The sequence below is a fragment of the Alligator sinensis genome, unplaced genomic scaffold (genome assembly GCF_000455745.1).
Source record: "Alligator sinensis unplaced genomic scaffold, ASM45574v1 scaffold193_1, whole genome shotgun sequence".
NCBI classification, from domain to species: domain Eukaryota; kingdom Metazoa; phylum Chordata; order Crocodylia; family Alligatoridae; genus Alligator; species Alligator sinensis.
Genome location: NW_005842199.1, coordinates 139,997 through 160,949, shown reverse-complemented (window position 1 = coordinate 160,949; position 20,953 = coordinate 139,997). Strand labels below are relative to the sequence as shown.

At 41.2% G+C, this 20,953-nt stretch overlaps 1 protein-coding gene across 5 annotated transcripts in view; it reads left to right on the top strand.

The window, feature by feature from the left end:
- Positions 1-20,953, top strand: part of CTBP2 (C-terminal binding protein 2) — a 269,000-nt gene that overhangs the window by 214,402 nt on the left and 33,645 nt on the right. For 4 of the 5 annotated variants that reach the window (XM_006026581.3, XM_006026580.3, XM_025207560.1 and 1 more), the window contains 2 exons: positions 15,352-15,506; positions 17,583-17,727. In XM_006026581.3, the coding sequence (XP_006026643.1) occupies positions 15,352-15,506; positions 17,583-17,727 (300 nt within the window). Of the gene's footprint in view, positions 1-10,028; positions 10,263-15,351; positions 15,507-17,582; positions 17,728-20,953 lie in introns of those variants that run through there. The other variant, XM_025207561.1, reaches the window with a different exon arrangement.

Below are 20,953 nucleotides of genomic sequence, written 5' to 3'. Positions count from 1 at the left end.
TAAATTTAATTTCTGCTATCCTGCTTTATAGCTGATCTCAAACATGTCTCATAGGAGTGGAATCAACAAAACAGAGATATAGGAAAGTTCTGTAGCTTCTAATTTTGCATTATTTATAGTGTCCAGAATAATTAACAGGCCTAAACCTAAATTGAATAATTTAAAATCTGACATGTTCTTTATTTTCTACTAAATGTCTACTACTCTATTAAAATGCAGCGTCAAAGTATACATGTAGTAGAGGGCTAGCTAGTTAGGTTGAACCTCTTTCATTTTCCAAAAGTTGAATCTGTGGACTTTGCTGCTTAATTTTTTTTCTCCTTGTGGGACACTTCTATAGTCTAATCATAAAGCTGTTAGTTTACTGTATTTAAGATAGAGTTTGATTTCTGGATTGGAAAATGAGTGTGCTGGAAGTTTTTTAATTAATGCGTTGGTTTGTTTTCCTCTTTGTGTTGGAACAATATTACTTGAACCTCTGCCTGTTTCCAAATTGGACAGAATGAAATATACTGTGTGTGGTTATGTTTGCTGCAGATATATTTCCTTAATTAAAAACGTAGACAGAGAGCACAATATAACAACTTTTGCAACATTTGGGCGTGTTTTTAGTCTGGCTCTTTGGGTCAGGCCCATCTATCCCTGTTTCTTTCTCTCCAGCAAGGCAAGGAGTGGTATAGCCCAAGCAGAATTTCCATATGAATCATACCAAAAACTATATACAGCATTTTTTTTGTGCTTTATCAGATACTGATTCTTTGCAGTTATGGAATATATGTAAATGGAAAGCCTATCCAATTCTGGCTGGGTTTCGTGCCTGTGTGCTTAATGGAAAACTTCAAGCATAAGTCGACTGAGTGGAAGACTGTTAGCATTACCTAGGTTCCAGTTTCACAAAACGGACACAGCAGGCGTCCTGCAGGGGCTGCTGGCACAGTTGTGTGGTCCACAGATACGCTGCTTAAATTCCTTAGCCCAACAGCCCAAAATGTTGCAATACACCGCTTACTTGTGCTGCAGGGGAAGGCAGAATTGAAAACAATACGAAGCAGGATATAGGTATGCAGCAAGAGTTGCTTTTGTAGCAGCTCTTGATCTTTTGAGCGCAGGTCCACCAACAATCCCCTTGCTCACTTCATCCAGGATCATTTCGGCATGTCCCACATGCTGAGGCTTCTGCCCCTTCCCTTGGCAGTCTGTTCTTCTCTCTAAAAATGTTTAAACGTTTGTTCTTACAAAATATCTTTGAAGACGTTGAATCCCATGGGGCAATTTCAAGTTAGGGCTGTGCCTCTTTCTTGTCCAGATGGCTGATTTCAGTTCATCTCTTTCCACAGGCTTTGCATGAATGCTTTGTGCTGTTCTGTCAACATTTCTGTACTTCCAGTACAGAAACAGCACTTCAGCATTATCCTAGACGTCCCATTAGGGTGAGAATATTTAAACACCTTCCTACAAAATGCACGCTGACTGAATACACAGGGAAAGTTTTAGATTTTTCTTGGGGCTGTTTTTAATTAGGGGAGAGACGTTGTAAAATGTTGCAATAGATGCATTTGATTATGTATTTAAAAGATTTTAAGTAATTCATGTTCTGGACAAACCTTCCAATATCTTTTTTTCTATTTTTAATAAAAGTGAAACAATTCATAGTTGCAGTGAGATGCAATGGACTGTTTACATGTGATAGTTGTTCCTCTTACAACATGCTATATGTATGTGTCTCAAAATGAGTATCGCATATATAAGTAAAGCAAATACATTGTAATCTGACATGGAACAGTTTATTTTCTTAGTTTTGTAGATTATATCATTTATGAATAGTTTTCCCATTACAGGAATTTTGAAAACCACTAAGTATAAATTCCAGTATCTGCTTTGGCCGTGGTAATGGGGGACATGTTTGGGGAGGTCTGTGAGGTATTAACTACTTCCTATCACATTGTCAATCACAAGGGTCATATTGTCCTACCCCCATAGTGCTGGAACAGTTTGAGGTCAGTGTGGTATTGGCTTTCTTTTCTGGTCTTTTTTTTACCTGAGCTTTCTTCTCTCACTCCTAACTGAGCTATTTTTCTTTCTTCAGGTTGGTTTTTTTTTTTGTATTGCTTTAGTTTTCCTAGTAACAGCCATTAACTCCTCATACGGACTCTCCCATCTGTTCGGACTTCTCTCTGTTGAATCCCCGATGTCTTCCACTACCTCCTGTGGGCACATAATTAAATTTCACTGGCCATCTCCCTTCTCCTCTGATTGTTGGCGTTCTCACTAGCAGCTTCTTCAGTTCGCGGTCTGTGGGCTCCTGCTCTCTACCTCCACTCCCCCTCCCAGTTATAGCACCGTGAACTCCCCGGCTAATTTGTTAGCTGTCCATCAGTTCCCCTTGCTAGTTGGATTTGGCCATGATCATCAAGACTTCAAAATACCTTGTAAGTACCCAACAGAAAAGTAATAGGGTACTACATTTGCAAACACAAATGTAGTTTGATTGGATAATCATTTTTCTTCTCCCTACCAATGTAGGACCTTATGCAGTTCCCCTTAAAGTCAGTCCCAATTTACTTTTTTGGGAGTTTGGATCAGTTTCCCAATTTGAGACGCAGCTCTGAGGTATGAGGCTATATATACTTACATATGGAGCAGTTCTTGTGACACCCTGGAAATCAAGAAAGCGAGGCACAAATTGTTTGTGATGGAATGTGCTATGTAAATAGCAAACTGTATTATATTACATTTATATATTTTATGGATCACACCAGGTTATAATAATTGAAACTATATCTAGTGTGTTCTCTAATGAGATTTTGGTCAGTAGAGATATTTTAGTGGAAGAAAAGTTCTGTAAATTTTCACAAAGCTTGCAGCTTGACTTCAATTCCCCTAGGACACATCTTGGTAGTGTCAGCAATGGGTTACATATATCTATGTGTTTTAATTGGGTGTGGAGAGGAAAGTAAGTGTGTGCATCTGTTTCTGGCATGTGAATCTACAGGAGTGCAAGGATAAGGATAGGGAAATACCAGCATCAGAAGCCACAACTAGTTGTTTCCATATTTTTAATTCGTAGCTTTTATTAATATGGTGACTTTCTGTGTAGTTTATTCAGGGATTATGATCACTCTCCCCAGTGTAATTTGTGTGGAAATTCCATGGGAATTTTAAAAACATAAATATTTATGGGAAATCCTGGAAGTTAAAATCAGTAACTTGAGCAGAAAGCCAACGGGTGTACATACAGTTCTTTACTCTTCTAAGACACTGCTAGTATAGACTCATAGGGTTGGAGGGGACCCCAAGGGTTATTTTGCCCACTCCTTGCGCAGAGGATGTACAGAAAGATGTACTGTTCCAAAACCCTTTCCCAGCCAGTGCCTATCCTGCCTCAGTTTGAAAACCTCCAAGGAAGGGAAGATAGGTAATTTGCTCCATTGTCTTGCTGGTCTCAGTCAGGAGGTGTTCACTGAGCTCTGATTTAAATCTGCTTTGCCGGAGTTAAAGCCCATTGCCTCATGTCCTACCCTCTCTGAAAGGGAGAACAATTTTTCCTCTATTTTCTTTATGGCAGCTTATCAGGTATTTGAAAACTGTTATCATGTCCCCTTGTAATCCCCATTCCTCCAGACTAAACATACCTAGTTTCCCCAGTCTTTTCTCGTGGCTCGCATCCTGATGCCTGCATCACCTCCATTGCTTGACTCTGGATCCTTTCCAGTTTAATCACATCCTCCTTAAAATGTGGAGCCTCAAACTAGACATAATACTCCATCTGAGGCCTGTCCAACAGCAAGCAGAATGGTCTTAATTGCTGTACATCTCCTGTGTGCAGTGCTTCTGGCACCAGAGTCCCCAAATGCTCTTCTTTTTAGGTTGGTTTGGGGGCTTTTTGGTTTTTTTATGACAGCATCAAATGAGTTGCAGGCAGCTTTTCTAGATGTTCAGGAACCCAAGCTCCTTTAACAGAAAGGTGCTTGGGCTGCTTCACTCTTGCAGAAACTTCAAGACACCCTTCTGTTGTGGAGTACAGGAATACTCTAGGAAATGAAGTGCTGCATCCCTGGGCTGTGTTGGAAAGAGGAGTGCACTCCTGTACAATTCCTGGTGAAGTTTTCCGTTGCCATATGTATGCCAGGTTCTGTTGACCCAAGCATGGACTTGGATTCAAACTTTTGTATGCTTTGTTTTGTAAGTGCTGTGTAGGAAACAGGTGTGTCTAGCTGCTGTAGACCACACTTACCTCAAGAAAAGCAGGTTGAGCGAGAAAATGTTAAGCACAAGGGTAATCTCTTGATGCCAGTGACCTTTGAAACTGATAAACTACTAGACGTATTCCCCTCAGTTTATTGCTATGTACCTTCTTAGATAAGGGTAGCAGTCTCTAGGGTAGGGAGTCCTACACAGGTTGCAGCTAGGGGTTTCAGTGTAGTACAGCTACTAGGGCTGTGCGAAGCTTCGGTAGCCAATTCGATTCGGAGGAGATTTGGCCTGATTCAGCGGCCCAATCTCCAAATCCAGATTGAATCAGGAGACCCATTAAAAGGTCCGAATCGATTCAGAAGCCTCCTCTCCCATCCCTCCAATACTAATAATGTTCTTAAACCCAGGATAGTCTTCAGTTTCACACCAATGATTTAGGGTTTCAAGTGCTATAGTTTGTGACCTGAGAGCTAGATCCTGACTCTCTTAACTCACAAGAAAGAGGAGATTTGGCAGTCTTTTCTCAGTGGGCTATGGATTTTATGAGTTGGGGTTTTCTGTATATTTTTGTGTGTGTGTTATATGTATGAAGTACGTACTGAAGGGAAACAAAGTCAAAGAAATGGTTTCAGTTCTGAAAATACCCAAGTCCACGCTGGTGCTTCATTCCTCAGTATTCAGTTCGGCGAGATGCGGGGTATGTACAAAGACATCAAGATGCATCCATAAACACTTTGTCAGAATTTTTTTTGGCTTGAGCCACATAACTCACTTATGACTTTGCTACCTGGAAGTAATGCCAGTAAAACCTTACTGCCACATTATGTATAATATATGCAGAGTCTTACATTTTGGTTTGGCTTGCAGAGAATTTAATGTGGAAGTTCATGGAGATGCGGTAGTTAATATTGCACCTTAATACTGCAGTCCAGGCAAATACATCAAATGCAGTCTAAATAGTCATGTATTTCCATCAAGGTCATGTTTCTCAATTATCTCCATATTCATACCAACTAATAATGGTTAACACTTACATCACATCTTTCATTTCAGAAGTACTTTACAAACATTGACTAATCATCTCAACATCCTCTTTATGCATCAAGAATTGAGTCAAAGCACTTAAGTACCTGCTAAGCTTTCAGCATGCGCGTACCATTTTTAAAGTTAATGACAGTACTCAGATGCTTATACTTACGCAGGTGCATAAGTGTTTTGCTGAACTAAATCTTTGGCGCGCATTTCAATTCCTATTAAAATCAAGAGATAAACTTAAAGAGCAGATAGATCGAGCTGTTACCAGTTCTCCAGAGCTATGTAATGCATGTAGTACAGGGTTGCTTGCTGTGAAACAGCATATTGAATGTGAGATCATAATAGTGCTTGAGGATGTACCATGTTCTTATCATGCAAGATCCCTATGCCAAGTCCATGCTGTTTCTTACTTGTATGCAGTTTATAAATATTTCACCTTTTTCAAAATTTGGTGTGGGGTTTTGTTTTACCAAATAATTCTGCTAATTATAACTGTATTGGGCCAGATTCTCCTGTCCTTGCATGATGCAAATCGCCATTTAAGGCCCAGGAGTGTTTGGCCTGAGCCACTACAAATGGCATCCCTTGGGAATTTGGTGGTGTTTCTAGTTTGGTTTGGTTTGAGTTTGCTTGCTTGCTGTTCATTTAGTTAACTGCTGTCTGGCAATTCTCCAAGCTTTGTGACTATTCAGAATTGAGATTTGGGTTCAGCTGATAGTTCCACTAGTCGTACATGGGTTTTTTTCTGTCCCTCAGTTATCCACTTGTAAAATGGAAATAATATTTCACAAGGGTGTTGTGAGTATAAAGGCATTCAAATTGTGGTGCTCAAGTATTATGGCACTTGGGGCGTATGATTTTGTTAGATAAGTATTATTGCATCTATTTCATAAATCATAGGAAAATAGGGCTGGAAGGGACTTCATGAAGTCATCTAGTCCAGTCCTCTGCGCAAGGCAGGATCATCCCTGACTAAACTATCCTAGTCAAGTGTCTGTCCAGTCTGCTCTTGAAAAATGTCAAGGGTGGCAATCCCACAGCTTCTCTAAGTAGTCTGTTCCAAAGCCTGACCACCTTCATAGTCAGAAAGTTCCTTCAATGTCCAACCTAAATTTCCTCTGCTGTAGCTTTAGGCCACTGCTCCTAGTCCTGTCCCCTGTGGTCACAGGGAAAAGCCCATATCCATCGTCTCTATAATCACCCTTCAGCTATTTGAAGACTGTTAGCAAATTCCCACTTAGTCTTCTCTTCTCCAGACTAAATAACCTTAGTTCTTTCAGCCTTTTCTCGTAAGTCTTGTTTCCCAGGCTTCTAATGATTTTTGTCTCTCTGCACTGGACTCTTTCTAATCTGTCTACATCCTTCTTGAAGTGTGGGGCTCAAAACTAGACCTCACCAGTGCTGAATACAGCAGAAGAATCACTTCACTTGATTTGCAGGTTATACTCCTGTTAATACAATCCAGTATGCTATTGGGGTTTTTTTTGCAACATCTTATATTCAGCTTATGGTCCACTGTAACCCCCAGGTCCTTTTCTGCAGTACTACAACCTAGCCAGTCATTCACTAGTCTGTTTGCATGCAATTATCCCATCCCAAGTGCAGGACTTGTCCTTGTTGAATCTCATCTGGTTTATTGCAGACAGTTTCTTCCAGTCTATCCAAGTCATTCTGTATCCTACCCCTACTTTCCAATGTGTCTGCAACTCCATCCAACTTGGTCTCATCCACAAATTTGCTAATCATGCACTCAATCCTATTATCTAAATTATTAATGAAGATGTTGAACAGTACTAGACCCGGGACAGACCCCTGGGAAACCCCACTTGATACTTCCTCCCAGCTTGACATTGAGCCACTGATGACTGCTCACTGAGCACAATGATCCAACCAGTTGTGTCCATATTACAGTACTTTAATCTAGTTTGTATTTCCTTAGCTTTGTTAGTGAAAATGTCATGGGAGACAGTGTCAATAGATTTGCTAAAGTCAAGGTATATCATATCCACTGCTCTCCTATCCACAATCTCACCATATCATAGGAGGAAATCAGGTTGATCAGGCATTACTTGCTCTTGGTGAATCTACGCTGGCTGGTCCTTATCACCTTGTTCTTTCCCAAGTGCTTCAAAATAGATTTCTTGAGGTATCGAGGTCAGACTGGCTGGTCTGTCATTCCCCCGAATCCTCCATCTTCCCTTTCTTAAAGATGGGCACCGTTAATTATGTGTGCCCCTGGCAGCTAGGGGAGCACAGCTGTGCCGGCGGTAGTGGGAGCATGGAGGCGGTAAGCGTGGCACTCCCACAGATGCTACCGGCACTGTCGGCGTCGGGGGTGGCGAGCGCCAACTGGGGGTCGGCGACCACCCACAGGCACTGCCCGCAAATACCGTCAGTGATGACAGCGGCGGGGTGGTGAGTGGCACCAGCCCGCAGGCACCACCAACAGTGCAACCCCTACGCGTTGCCCCTGATGAGCTCTATATTTGTCCCTTTCCAGTCATCTGGGTCTTCACTTGACCTCTGGGAGCTCTGAAAGAGAATAGCTCATGGATCTCTAATTACCTGAGCCAGTTCCATCAGTACCCTAGGATGCATCCCAGCTAGCCCTGCTGACTTGAAAGCATCTAGCTTCTCTAAGTGGTCTCTAATTTCTCGTCCTACTCTAGCCTGTTTGTCTCCTTCTCTGTCTTTGCTGCTAACCACACTCATCATCTATGGCTGCCCCTTTTTGTGAAGACTGAAGTAAAAAAGGCGTTAAATACTGGAGCCTTCTCTGTCATCCATGATTAGATTGCCTTCTGCATTATGAAAAGTACTTACGGTTTCTCTGGTCTTCCTCTCACTTTTGACATACTTGTAGAATCCCTTTTTATTGCCTTTTATGTCCCTTGCCAGCTGCATCTCAAATTGTGCCTTGGTCTTCTTGATTTTCTCTCTGCATGCCCAGGCAATACTCCTAGAGTCTTCCCATGTTACTACTTTGTGTAGGATTCATGTTTGAGTTTCAACTCATTGAAGATATTGTTGTCTAGCCAGGCTGGTCTCCTGTTACACTACCCATTCTTGCATCGAATTGGGATAGCCTGCTCCTGTTCCCTTAAAACAGCCTCCTTAAAGTGCAGCCAGATCTTCTGGACTCTTTTTCCTCGGACTGACCTCCCATGGGATCCTGCCTCCCAGTTCCAGTGCTACTCCAGGGAACTGAGTAACAAGGAGGCTAGAGTATTTTCAAGGTTATGTTAAAAGCCTATGCCAGATCCAGGAAATGAACCCTAATTTCTCTATGCCCTGTCCTGCACCCTTATTACATCAGTGTTTTTCCTTACCACCCACACCATCATCTTAACAGGTTTCCAGGACCACTGAGCATGTTTAATTAGCATTTAAGCCCCTGTTTCCTCTTTCGAGATGTGCTCTTTGCTTATGAAATGACTATAGGCTCTGTACCACATGGGTCCAGTCCTGTGATTCCTTCCTCCTGCAGGTAGCCCGTACTCAACTGTGTGTTTCCAATTGAATCAGTGAGATTACCCATATGTAAGATCCTATAGAGAGAGTTCATCAGGATGCAGAGGATGACAGCATAGTTTAACGTCGTGATTGCCAACCCCCTTTTTTCCATGTATTTTGTTGCTACTATAATATAGAATTGACTGATACCATAAGTACTTCACCGTTAGTTAATTTTGATGGGGGCCTCATTTGCTAAAAATCCGTCCAATGGGGTTTGGGTACACGTTGACAAACAGCAGCCTGGAGCCGTGATTCCTCAGACATGGATTTTGCCATGCGTGGCAGCGAGAGATTGGCAAGAAACGAGCTGCAGCACTTATAGCTCTGAAAAGAGCAACATGAACATCGTTTCTGTCTCCGCTTTGGACACGGTTGTGACTTTATAAATCAACATTTAGCTATTGTTCCCTTTACTATTGTTGTTTTATTTATTGGCTGAGAATTACCTCTGCAGCTGCTGCTTTTATTGTTAATAATGAGGAGGAGGAGAAAAAGGATGACGGGGAATGGCAGGGAAAAAATTAATTGAACCACACCTCAAACAAATCCATTCTTTGGAGATTTGATAATGAATGGAAGACATCTCCCCTCCTCCATTATTTTTCACTACTGCATATAGTTCTGCCCTTTCTAATGCTGCCCAGGTATGGACAAGTCAAGAAGATCACGATAAACACTTTTCTCATAGATTCCTGGCCCAAATAGAGCAGTAATCATCATCGATCTCTCATTTTGAGACTTTTAGCAGTTTTGCCAAAGTGCTGCTTCCGCTAGAAAACAAGATTTTTCTCTGGCAATACTCAATAGAAAATCGGTTGATTTACTGACTAAGAATAAAAGTCACCCCTTAATTTGTGGGTGCTTATCTGAATCAGACTGCAGTTGCCCATGTGCTCTGTTGTTGTTGCTGCAGGCTATCAGCATGAACCTGGGACCTTGTTCCATATACTGGATATAGAGGCGTGTTTGACTTTTAAGTAATAAAAAACCACAGCATGGCACAGATTAAATCCATTTGAGACAACTCGGAAAAGAGATGTATGTGCGAGTCATTGGGCTGGGGGTGGGTGGGGGACTGTGACATATACAAACCCTTCAGTGTGCATAGCATAAGATTTTTTGGCTGGCACTCGCATGATTTTATTCAAGGGCTGGGAAAGAACTATGATTAGTTAAAAGCTTCGGCAAAGTCTGGAGGGGAGTGCTCTGAAGAGTTTGGAGCTGCACAGAGGTGACTGTAACTCCTCTAGCAATTTCAGACTATTCTTCTCTAGCTCAGGACAAAAGCCTTTTCTTTGCCTCCGTGTTCAAAGAGACATTTGTCTTGAGATGTTGCAGCTGTGGGCCGTGGGATTGCTTGTTTGAAGATACCCCCTCATAGACGAGAGGAGAGTCAGCGCACTGAAAAGTGGTAGTATTTTATCCTGTGTGGGTTTTTCCCTCTTCTCCTCCCTCCCTCTTCCGCTACCATGTGTGGTTTTTAATAAGAAGAAGAATGTGGAGGCAACATTTTCCAGGCAAGGGAAAATTTCCTGTTTCTTTTCTGTTTGTTTAATAAAGTGTGTAGTTGACTGTAAAACTGTAGCTACTTTGTTGTGAACGAGTAATTCAATAGATTGTCGGGCGTGCTTCTCGATGCACTTTTATATACTGCAAGTGAACATATTTAAAGCCTTAAAAAAAAAAAAAAAAGCTGCGTGGCGTAGGCAACTGAGATTAATAAGAATTAGGCAAATGGCTTCTGCTTTTGTGTCGATGAGATAGTACCAGCCGTCTTGCGGTCACACAAAGGCTGCCATTTAGCAGGGAGCACTCCCTAATTCTCTTGGCAGGGGTGCCATTGGAATCGGATACAAGTGGGTGGCACAGGGGAGGAGCCGCCAAAGAGGACAAGCAGGCTTTGTGTATTAAAAATGAAACAAAAGCACTTTATACCCTGCACTGGGTGCAACAAGCTGGGCTGCTTGTGAATCAGGGTGGAGTTTGAAATCTCAGTGTTACAGGGAAAGCACCCCTTCCCCCCCCCCTCTTAAAAAGCTCTTCACTGAAATGCTGCCAGATAGCTGAAAATGCCCCAAAATATCTATTGAACAATAGTTGTGTTACTTTTTCAGGCTCCGTGGTTGTTTTTCTCTAACTCGGAAAGCTTCAAATTGCTGGAAAGCTGCTTAATTTTTAAATTAGATGTATATTTTCTTGCTGATAAAGAGCACTAATCTCCCCAGAAAGAGAGACATGCCATTTCCTCCCCACTCCACACCCCCTTCTTTCTTCATAGCTACATGCCCATGAACTGAGATTTTTTTTATAGTCCTTGTGATGCCTTATTTGCCTTGGTTTTTTTGTAGTTCATAACTCTTAGTGACTAACTCAGGCCTCTGCTTTATTTTATACAGCAGTTCACTTGCCTCTGCTCCCAACACCTACCTAAGAACTAAAAATAATGCAGAATTAAAGGGTTAAGGACTGTAATTTTCATTGGAAATTGTAGGGGGTGGATATTTTTAGTTTCTGATCTTTGGCATGCCACATTTTTAATGAAGCAGTCACGCACACAATAAGCTGCATAAATTTGAAGGAGAAAATCCTACTAACTTTAAAATAATAAACTTGATTTTCCCATTTCCAGTGCTTTAGTTTGAGCCTGCATGTATAGTACGTGCAGAGTAGATCTATAAAGTAGGTATAATATTCAGAGTGATAAAGTTACAACTGGATAGAGAGTTGGCTGTAACTAGATCAGGAAAATATATTACACTGGATGATTTAAGTTGCAAACCTGTCAGTAGTTTTTATTAAAATGTAATTAGTGTGTTATGCACTTCATCCTATTGATCTCCTGCAAAATTTTCTTACCCTGTCAACTTGAAGTAAATTACCCTACTGAAGTAAGAGAAAATGTGAGACATTCTTCTAAATGTTTAATACAACTTGCAGGTCATGTTCATCCTTGGCGAATGCATTTTTGTGTGTAGACTGACTGGACATGGCTGGGAAGCCTGTGTTTTCATGCACAATTATATCCATACTCGTAGGCGAAGACAGAGATGTCATGTTTCAAAAAAGACCAGATTTCTTTTGACTTTATAAAGTCATTCATGTGACGGGTGGATAATAAAACCGTTATTTGGATGTTCAGTGCAATTGGTGTAGTTTCAGATAACCACCGGTTTTGTTTTACATGTTTCATTATTTCAGAAAACAATTGCCAACCTTGTGTTGCCTACCTCACTTTGTAAATAGTTCTTGTCCTGTATGGGCATCAAGCTCTGATTATGTTTCACTGAGAAATACATAGACCCAATGCACAGTAAAAATCCCTTTGACTATGTAAGGCCCTTGTCTTGGTGGTGATATAAATACATTCACTATGCCATTTGCCTGTGTATCATATTACTTCTTTGACGATAACAATGTGAGGCTGTCATTATGTGATGCTCCAAGTCTTGGAGACTGTACACGTAAGTAACCTTTTAGTGGCTGTTACAGTTGAGTTGCTTATTAAATAGGAAAAGTGATTAATCCCGCTGAAGAATAATGCTTCATGTATGGATTGTTAGCATTTGAGATTTCTACATGTGTTTATTCTTGTTTATCTGCTTATAGTGAGCTCCTTTCACTTGCCCAAATCATCTCAGCATTACACTATGCATACTGACACAGTTGCACTTCCATCTGGATGAAATACTGCGAGCATGATGTATTACTTCCAGTAAGTGCTAATGGAAATCTCAATAGAAAAAAAGACATCGTATTTAGAAAAATGTTTGTGTCTAATTTTGAAAATATTTCATCAGGCCTTCTGTTTGTTTTTGATTTTATAGTTTTAAAACCCAATCAGTGATACAGAGTCTGAGAACCATTAAACATGCTGCTTCTACATCTGCTTGTATCGATAGATTTATTTTTTTCCCTTTTAAAGTGAATATAACAACTTTTTTTCAATATTACCATGGAGTAATGCTCTGTACTTAGTGCATTTTTGGGAGGCATATTTTTGGCCCATTGTGTCTGTCTTAGGCTTGTCTTTCACATATCAGTTCATGTTGATCTTGCCAGTACTTCACCTCTGACAGCAATCTGGATAACAGTGTGGATTGAATTTTCCCATTTTTTATCATTGCGTTGCTCTGCTCATTAATTTCTTTTTTTTTTCATCATGATTTTCCTGGTATCTGGTTACGTTAACACCACGTTTGGCCTTTCCCTCAGCAGGATATTGCAGTGTTGACCATTATCCAGGGAGCTGGAATGCTAGCACAGCGATGTAAGCGTGACATCTTAGTTTGATTCAGTAAACAATCCCTCTTTTTAATTATCTGATTTTTGAATAGCCATAGTCACAGACAGTAGCATTCATTCTGCAGTGCTCTTTGTTAGACATTTGATTTCACCCCATGAACTTCCTAACCAGTCTCAGATGTCCAGTTTACAAATTACTACTGTAATTTGATTTTCTGTGTTGAAATAACTTCCCTGAATTCTCCTCAATAGAATAACCCTCTACTTGTCCATATAATCACCATAAATAAGTACTGTAGTAACTGGTAAATTGTGATATTTGGGACTTTATGACTGTTGTCTCTACTGAAGAGGTTCATCACTTCCATCACTACCTAAAAAATGTAGCAGAGTAATGAGACAGAAGAAAGGCAAGGATTTCTTCAGGTGATGTCTTTTATTGGACCAACTGTGTAGACAGGAGAGATGCGTTCTCAACCTAGACTTGAAATCAAAAAACCTTGTTCCTCTCTTAGGTAGGGATCTTTCAGGCCAGTTTGTTGTTTTTTTTGCCTAACTGCCTTCTGAATTTTTGAGTGCCCTAATTAGAATATATTGATCCAACATTTTCCGTTAAGCTGCAGAAACTAAGTAACTCTAAACCTCAGCCCTAGTGAGACATGCAAAAGAGGCACCTCCTCTGAAAATCTGAGCCCAGATCATTTAGCCCCCCCGGATGACAGATGCAAATCGCTGTGCTCCCCGAGAACTGCTCCATATACGACGAATGCAGATAATGTTATTTTCTCCAGCAATTTCCAGGCACCTTACAGGTTAGACTTCACACTTACGAGAGAGAAGAATAGTTTTCCGTGAAATACTCACGGTGACTTTTGAAACAAATCCCTTCGTTATTTGAGAACTTGGCGTTCCATTCCATTGGACGTAAGGATCAGTCCACTTCCGGGTGATTGTTTCCAATAAAAATCATAGTTTCTAAGCAAAATCCTCAGTTTTTGAAATTTCATTCCAGTCATTTCTTTTTTTGGCCTCAAAACATGAAACTGTCACTGCGTAGGTGACGCACAAAATTAAGTAAGAGAATATAAACGCTTGTTTAATGGTACTCTTCCCGTGCATAACAAATGAAGGGACTGAGGATTTACTGAAATGTGAAATTGCCTAAAATTTAATTATGAAAATATGTTTGCATTGTATTGTGCAGAGAAAAATAAACAATCATTTCTCCAGCTCCAAGTATAACAGTTTTACCTATTGGCAAACAAGGCACAGTAAGGTTTACATGTTCTACTCAGAAATGAAACATGCAGTGATAAATGAAAAGAAAAAACTAAAAGCCGTGGAGCCGCACTGGCCTGTTCCGTAACTCCCAATTCTGGCTGCACACAAGCTCAGGCACGTGTTTGAAGAGGCCTCTACTCCTCCCGTTGTGTATATATTGTCCTCCGGTGGGACAGATTTCTCACGACCGTTTCAGCCACCAAATCACAGGGTATGGTGCAGAGGTAGAAGAGCAGCAGTTACTCTGATCTGTAATACTCCTACTGATTACGTGAAAGAAACTGGGCCCGTAGCACGTGTCCCACATGCAAAAGCTAATGATATACAAAAGGTATTTCTGTTCTGTTTCAGTTATGTTTCTCTTTTTGGATCTTGCCTTGCCTTTCCTTTTCAAGTAAGATTTCTGTCGGAAATTCATTTTTGAGGCTGTCAGAGTGAGTTATCCCTTTATAAATACAGCTTTTAAGGATGTAGAAAAATATATAGGGTGAAATAATTGAAGGGGGGGGACCTATAATTGACTTCAGTGGGGCCGCACCCCCTCCCCCCGCCTCAAAATAATAACAAAAAAATATTCAGGAAAACAAAATATGAATTTATCTTTTTGGGTGAGTTATCTAGGGCCTGAAATGTAAAATCAGCAGTAAAACTTAATTTTAGAGCCAGATTCACCCATGCTATACCTACAGATATGCACATGTGAGGAGATGCACTGGAGTTGGACCAGCCCAAACTTAGTGAGAGACCAGAATCAGGTCCAATGTAATCAGAGCAGTCACAATTTGAAAAATCTCATGACTGATCATCGAGTCTGCTCTATGGTCCAGGCACAGACATATTTCCCTAATAGGGGTTGCAGCATAGTTATTAATCCAGCAATGTTCTGAAACCACCAACAGCCTGATCTTTCATGCACATTTCTTCTGAAAGTGTAAGAGAGAGCAAATTTGTATGATATGCCTTTGCATGCCACTCGACATAGGAACTAGAACTAGAAACAAATAATATCCAAATAGGAACAAGTTAAGACACAAAGACGTCTTAAGTTTGCTCATCTGACAGCTCTGTTACTTTTGATTGCAGGTATTCGTCCACAAATAATGAATGGCCCTATGCACCCTCGTCCCTTGGTGGCTTTGTTAGATGGAAGGGACTGTACAGTAGAGATGCCAATTCTGAAGGACTTGGCGACTGTTGCATTCTGTGACGCACAATCAACTCAGGAGATTCATGAGAAGGTAAATTTAATGTCGGTCTTTTTTTTTTTTTTAGATTATTTTAGGGGAAAAAGAAATGCCCCATTTCAACATCATATTTATTTTCCCTGTTGGGAAAATGCTGGTGATGTTGCTCTTTAATTTGATAAACAAGTGATAGGTAAGCAATAAAACGATTTGAAAACCCAGATATATGTTTCATGAAAATTTCATTTAATCTTCTGGATCAAAAATTTCTACCAAATATATCAACATTTTTCATTTGAATTTTTTTCATAGCAACACACAGAGAACTGCTGCGGTGTCAGCGTTACATTGTTGTCAGTGTTGCTTTATAAGCTGCTGTCACTGGCAGAGTTTAAATAATGAACTGTAGTAGAGGGGTCCAGTCAGTTAAAACAGCCAGTTCCTCTCTGCATTACTCCTAATACTGTAAACCTGAAAGAAGATACAAGCCTTCTCTAACAAGGTATTTGCAGTCCAGTATACCTACAGAGGATGGTTGATCCCAGTAATCTTAAATACCTGTGCTAGAATTATGTTTCCATCCTTCTCAGATTGCAGAAGAAGGTTTGAAATGATTGGGGGTCATTTCGGAGACCTGAGAGAAAAACTGAAGATAGGCTTGATGCAAGTGAACTCTGAGACCCTTCCAATCTTAAGCATGAGTAAAGAAGGGCAAAGGTTGTTATAGGAGACTCATTAATGGATGTACCAACAATGCAGAGAGGAGAGGTTTGTATTTCCCAAGCACTCAGATAGCTCTTTGTGGTGAGAGCTGGTTAGGGTTTGATAGTTTTCACTTAAGAGGAGTACAACCTCTCGAGTTCACCCATAACAGAGCTTGTTAAATGGGCTTTAAAGTATGTAGTAGAGGAAAAGGTTAATGCAAACATTCTGACTGATATTATACTTCCAACATACAAAATAAGGCAAAAGAAGTGTGAGTAGCAAACAGCACGTGTTTGTCAAGAAAAAATGTCACTAAAAAAACCCGACTGCTTTTTAAAAGAAGAATGACTGATGAAAGGAGCAGAATGAATGTGATTGGTTGAGCACAGTGCAGCCTTTCACTTAAGCTCAGTAGCACTCCTTTGTCTCTCTGTTTGGATGTAACGTAATAACGTGAAATGCCGTGTCCAGCCAGTTCTAGGATTTCAGGGAATGTTCTCGTTGTCAGTGAGCCGAACCAGGGTGATCTTGACGAAAACTGAGAAGCCAAAGGGGTGAGTGGGGAGCCAGCTTCCATTCCCATTGCCTACTTACTGTCTCTAAATCAAAGGATGAATTGATGGCAAGCACAGGCACCTTCCTGCGTAACACCATTCAGTTCTGCCCATCCTTACAGCAGTTTGAAATGTTGGCATCCCAGCTGACTGCTTTCCCAGGCAGAAAGAAATATAATGGCAAGACACGTGCAGTGCCCCTGGCATGAGGGAAGTGAGACACGCTGCATGGGGAACAGGGGTGTAGGTTGGTTATAGAGCTTCAGGGGGAAAGAGGAGGCATACAGCCTCTGGTATATGCCGGAGAATGTGAGACAGTAAGATGGGGGGGTGTAGGGGCACAGAGCCCCTGGCATGTAGCAGAAAAAGGACACCGAGACCCTGGCATGATGAGCGTGCAGGGAGTCCCTGAACTTGAGGAAGAAGAGAGGGTGATACACACAGTGCTTATGGGAGGAAAAGGAAGAGTGCTAGGAACTCCTTTTATCTGCAGAATGGTATCTATGTCTGCAGGAGCTGTGATGGGTGCCCATCAAGTTAATACTTGTGCCAAGGGAAGCATGCTACATTCTTCCCTATTTTATAAGTGGGCGGTTTTTAGTCTGATTCCAATAGGTGAGGTCAGGGGATCACTAATCTGAACATACCAAGCTCTAGGGAGCATCTTACAAATTGAATGTTTGTGTGAAATGTGCTGAGCACCCTCAATTCCTCTCAACTTCAGTAGGTACGAAGACGACTCGGGTACCACACTGAGCATGCTCAGCCCCATGTCGGGTTAGGCCCATTTGTTCCATCAGTGCATCCCTGTTCCCAGTCTTGCCAGTCTCCCATGACCAGGATTTTCTTTCATCCTTCTGTTCTGTTCCAGGTATTAAATGAAGCGGTTGGGGCAATGATGTACCACACCATCACGCTGACCCGGGAAGATCTAGAAAAGTTCAAGGCCCTTAGAGTCATTGTTCGAATAGGCAGCGGCTATGACAATATCGACATCAAAGCAGCGGGGGAACTCGGTATGATTTAGTTCTGTCCAAATAGCTTCTTCCCCCCCTTACTTGTTGTTGCTTGTTTCTTTTAAATCAATACAAACAGCATTGTTTTTAATAGACTTCTATGCAAAGGGATCTTTGGGTTAAATGTTCAAAGGTGTTCTGATTCTGCCTCTAAAACTGTAACCATTGCTGTCTATATTAAAGCTTATGCCTGGAGAAGGGTGGGGCTGCGAGACACCACACAACTCAATACCAAAACCTGCTTTTTAAAATTTGCCCCAGTGTCTTCATGTAGTAGACTTGTGTTTAAAAGCAGTTGTTGTGAATGTTTGATTGCCACTCTTCTCACCAGTCTGTCTTGATCTGATGATTGCTTTTATTAATTCTGCAGGGTGGCAAAATGTTCCATCTTCTTGTTAGCATGGATTGCTCCATCACGCTTAATTTGTATGTGCATTTTTAGTTGGCTCAGCCTTTTTAATTCAAGCATTAGCAATAATTGTGTGTCAAAATTATAAATACAGATTGAACCAAAGAACACACACCTCATTATTGCCTTTGCTTGGACTTAAGCTGATGAAGAAGAATTACAGGCATCTAGTACCTTACAGGAAGCACTGGATGTGTCCCATGTCCAGGCCCAGAAAACAGAAGTGACCAGATTTTCAGAAAGCAGCATTTCAAATTGTAGGCCTTTTATGTACACACAGCCATTCATGCCTGTAGATTCAGTATTATGCATGCAAACTACATTTGCAAACCAGCTAAGTAGTTACAGTTCTACCCAATTTACATACAAATGCAGATTTCTTATACAGCTCTGAGGATTTGTGCGCACAGAAAACTGTGGTAGGTTAAGTTGCATCTGTAGTGCAAGTAGCTATGATGAAATCACTGTTGACAATTTGGCCCAAGAATGCAATCCATCAAGAAGTACTATGAAAGCTTTCCATAGGGTTTCTTATATTAAAAAATTGTCTCTGCATTTAAAAAGCCAAATCAAGTAATCAAACACAATAGCGTAGTCCTTTCTTCAGCATTGCAAATTGGGTGGCCAAATGATTGTCTTAAAGCAGAAAATGTAATGACTAGCTACAAATGTAGCGTAAAGTTTAATTGGTACCACTTTCCATATGGTAATATTGTTAACTGTATATAGATTTTTAACTCTTTATAGTTGATAAATGAGAGATGGAAAATATAGAAACTAGTCTTGGTTGTATCTATCATCAGAACACTGGTGACCCAATTTTGAGTTGAGATATTCATACACCTTTAATGTATATTTTTTTCCCAAGCATGCACTCAACTTTCTCTTGAAATAATGACCATAATTGCAATGAATCTTAATGTTTACTCCAAGTTGCTAATACATTTTAACTTGTGAAGCTGAAGCAGGGATCCTTTTACCTTAAGCAGAATTCCAGATGAACACCCTGAGCTGCAGAAAATTCAGAGCCATCTCTCCACTGTTTCCTGTCTTCTTCCAGTGATTCCAAAAAAGCAGAAATTAATAATGGTCCAAGAGTCTGCGCTCCTCTGTGATGGAGCTGTTTTTGTTGTACCTTAGCATGATTATGATCCCTGTAGTCTGCACACCTGCTCTGTGGCAACAGAGTAATGTTTGTAAAATATTGTCAGAGCCTACAGGTTTGAAAGATTCTTTTTCTCCCCCCGGCTAGTCATTTCTACCTGATCTCTCACTGCGGATAATGATTCTATTTCTGCTTTCTGACCACAGGTTTTTCATATCAGTTTTTTTTTTTTTTTTTTTTTTTTTTTAACATTAGTGAAAGCTTTTTTGTTTTATCATTCTGATGGGAACCAGAAAGTGTCATTTAAAAAATGTTCCCACAGGTCTACTGAGAAACAAGCTTCACTTTTTCATGTCCCCTATAGAGATGTGCTGTACCCATATAAAAGAAACATTTTGTTCACCCATGAAATCAGGCTGTGCTTTGATACAAAACTTTGTAAACTTTTGAATAACAGATGTGCAGCAGTTTTGACAGATTGGAAAAATGCAAGTATCCCTCAGGAAAAGTATTTATATATAGGCGTCAAACCATTTACCATTCACTGCTGTTAGTTAAAAGCCAAAGCTACAGCTGCTGACATCTCATTGCCAGATTCTACTCTCATGTGTATCAGTTACAGATATTAATGGTTAAACAGATAAATGATGGCTCTACTGTCATTTGTAGCTCTAACAGTAAACTTCTGAGCAATGTACAAATATTTTTGCAGTGGCTGTGCTCAAAAGAGGAAGAAACTTGGGATTCTGTCACTTAACTGCATACGTGTGTGCATGCATGTGTGTATGTGTACTATTGCAGATATTTAAAAATTTCAGTTCTAGGACAGTGAAAATCTGTTTTTTGCCTTTGCTGAGTGGGTCACAGTAATGAAATAATAGCCGTTTTGGACTTATGGGGAGGGGAGAACAGTAAAGCCAATGAAGGAAGCATTCTTCCAGCCGTATTCCCTCTTCTTCTAACAAAGATGAGACGGATGGAAGGAGAGGAAGATGGGACAGGGGTGTGGGAGAAGACTGCTGTTGCAGTCCAAAACCAAGGGGAGATGGACACTTGACTTTGGAAAACAAATAGGTCTTTCAGAGTTCTCCTTATCGTTTGAAACGGAAGGAGAGCAGCTGCGAGTACAAGGCCAGAAAACACAGCTCTTTGGTGCATCTTTAGAAGCACCCTGATTGGTGTGCTGTCCTGTGCCTCGTCTCTGGATACCCGCCCCTGGGCTGCTTTCACCTAAACACTAGGCCTGTGCGAAGCGGCAAGTATTCGCTTCGGATTCAGCCGATTCAGAGGGACAGTGATTTGATTCGGCGATTCAAATCACTGACCCGATACGATCGACTGAATCAGATCTGAAGATTCAGCACTGCTTCAGAGATTCAGCCATAAACTAAACAGGCAGCAGTCCTCAACGCTGGACACAGTTGCCTCCAGCTGGTAAGCCTGTTGTAGTGGGTGGAAGGGGAAGGGAAGGGGCGTGGGGGAGGGAGAGATTGGGGCTGAGACAAGCTGCCCAGCCAGGGCAGGGGGCATGCGACTCGGGAAGTGGGGCGAGGGATGTGGGCACAGCAGCACTTGGAGCAGGGGCTATGCCCTGCTGCTGCTTGCCCAGCCAGGTGCAGGGGTGGGGACGGGACCGGATGGGGCGCAGCTCGCTCCAGGCAGAAGGGGGCAAGTGGCAGCAGGGAATAGCCCCCACTCCTAGTGTTGCCATG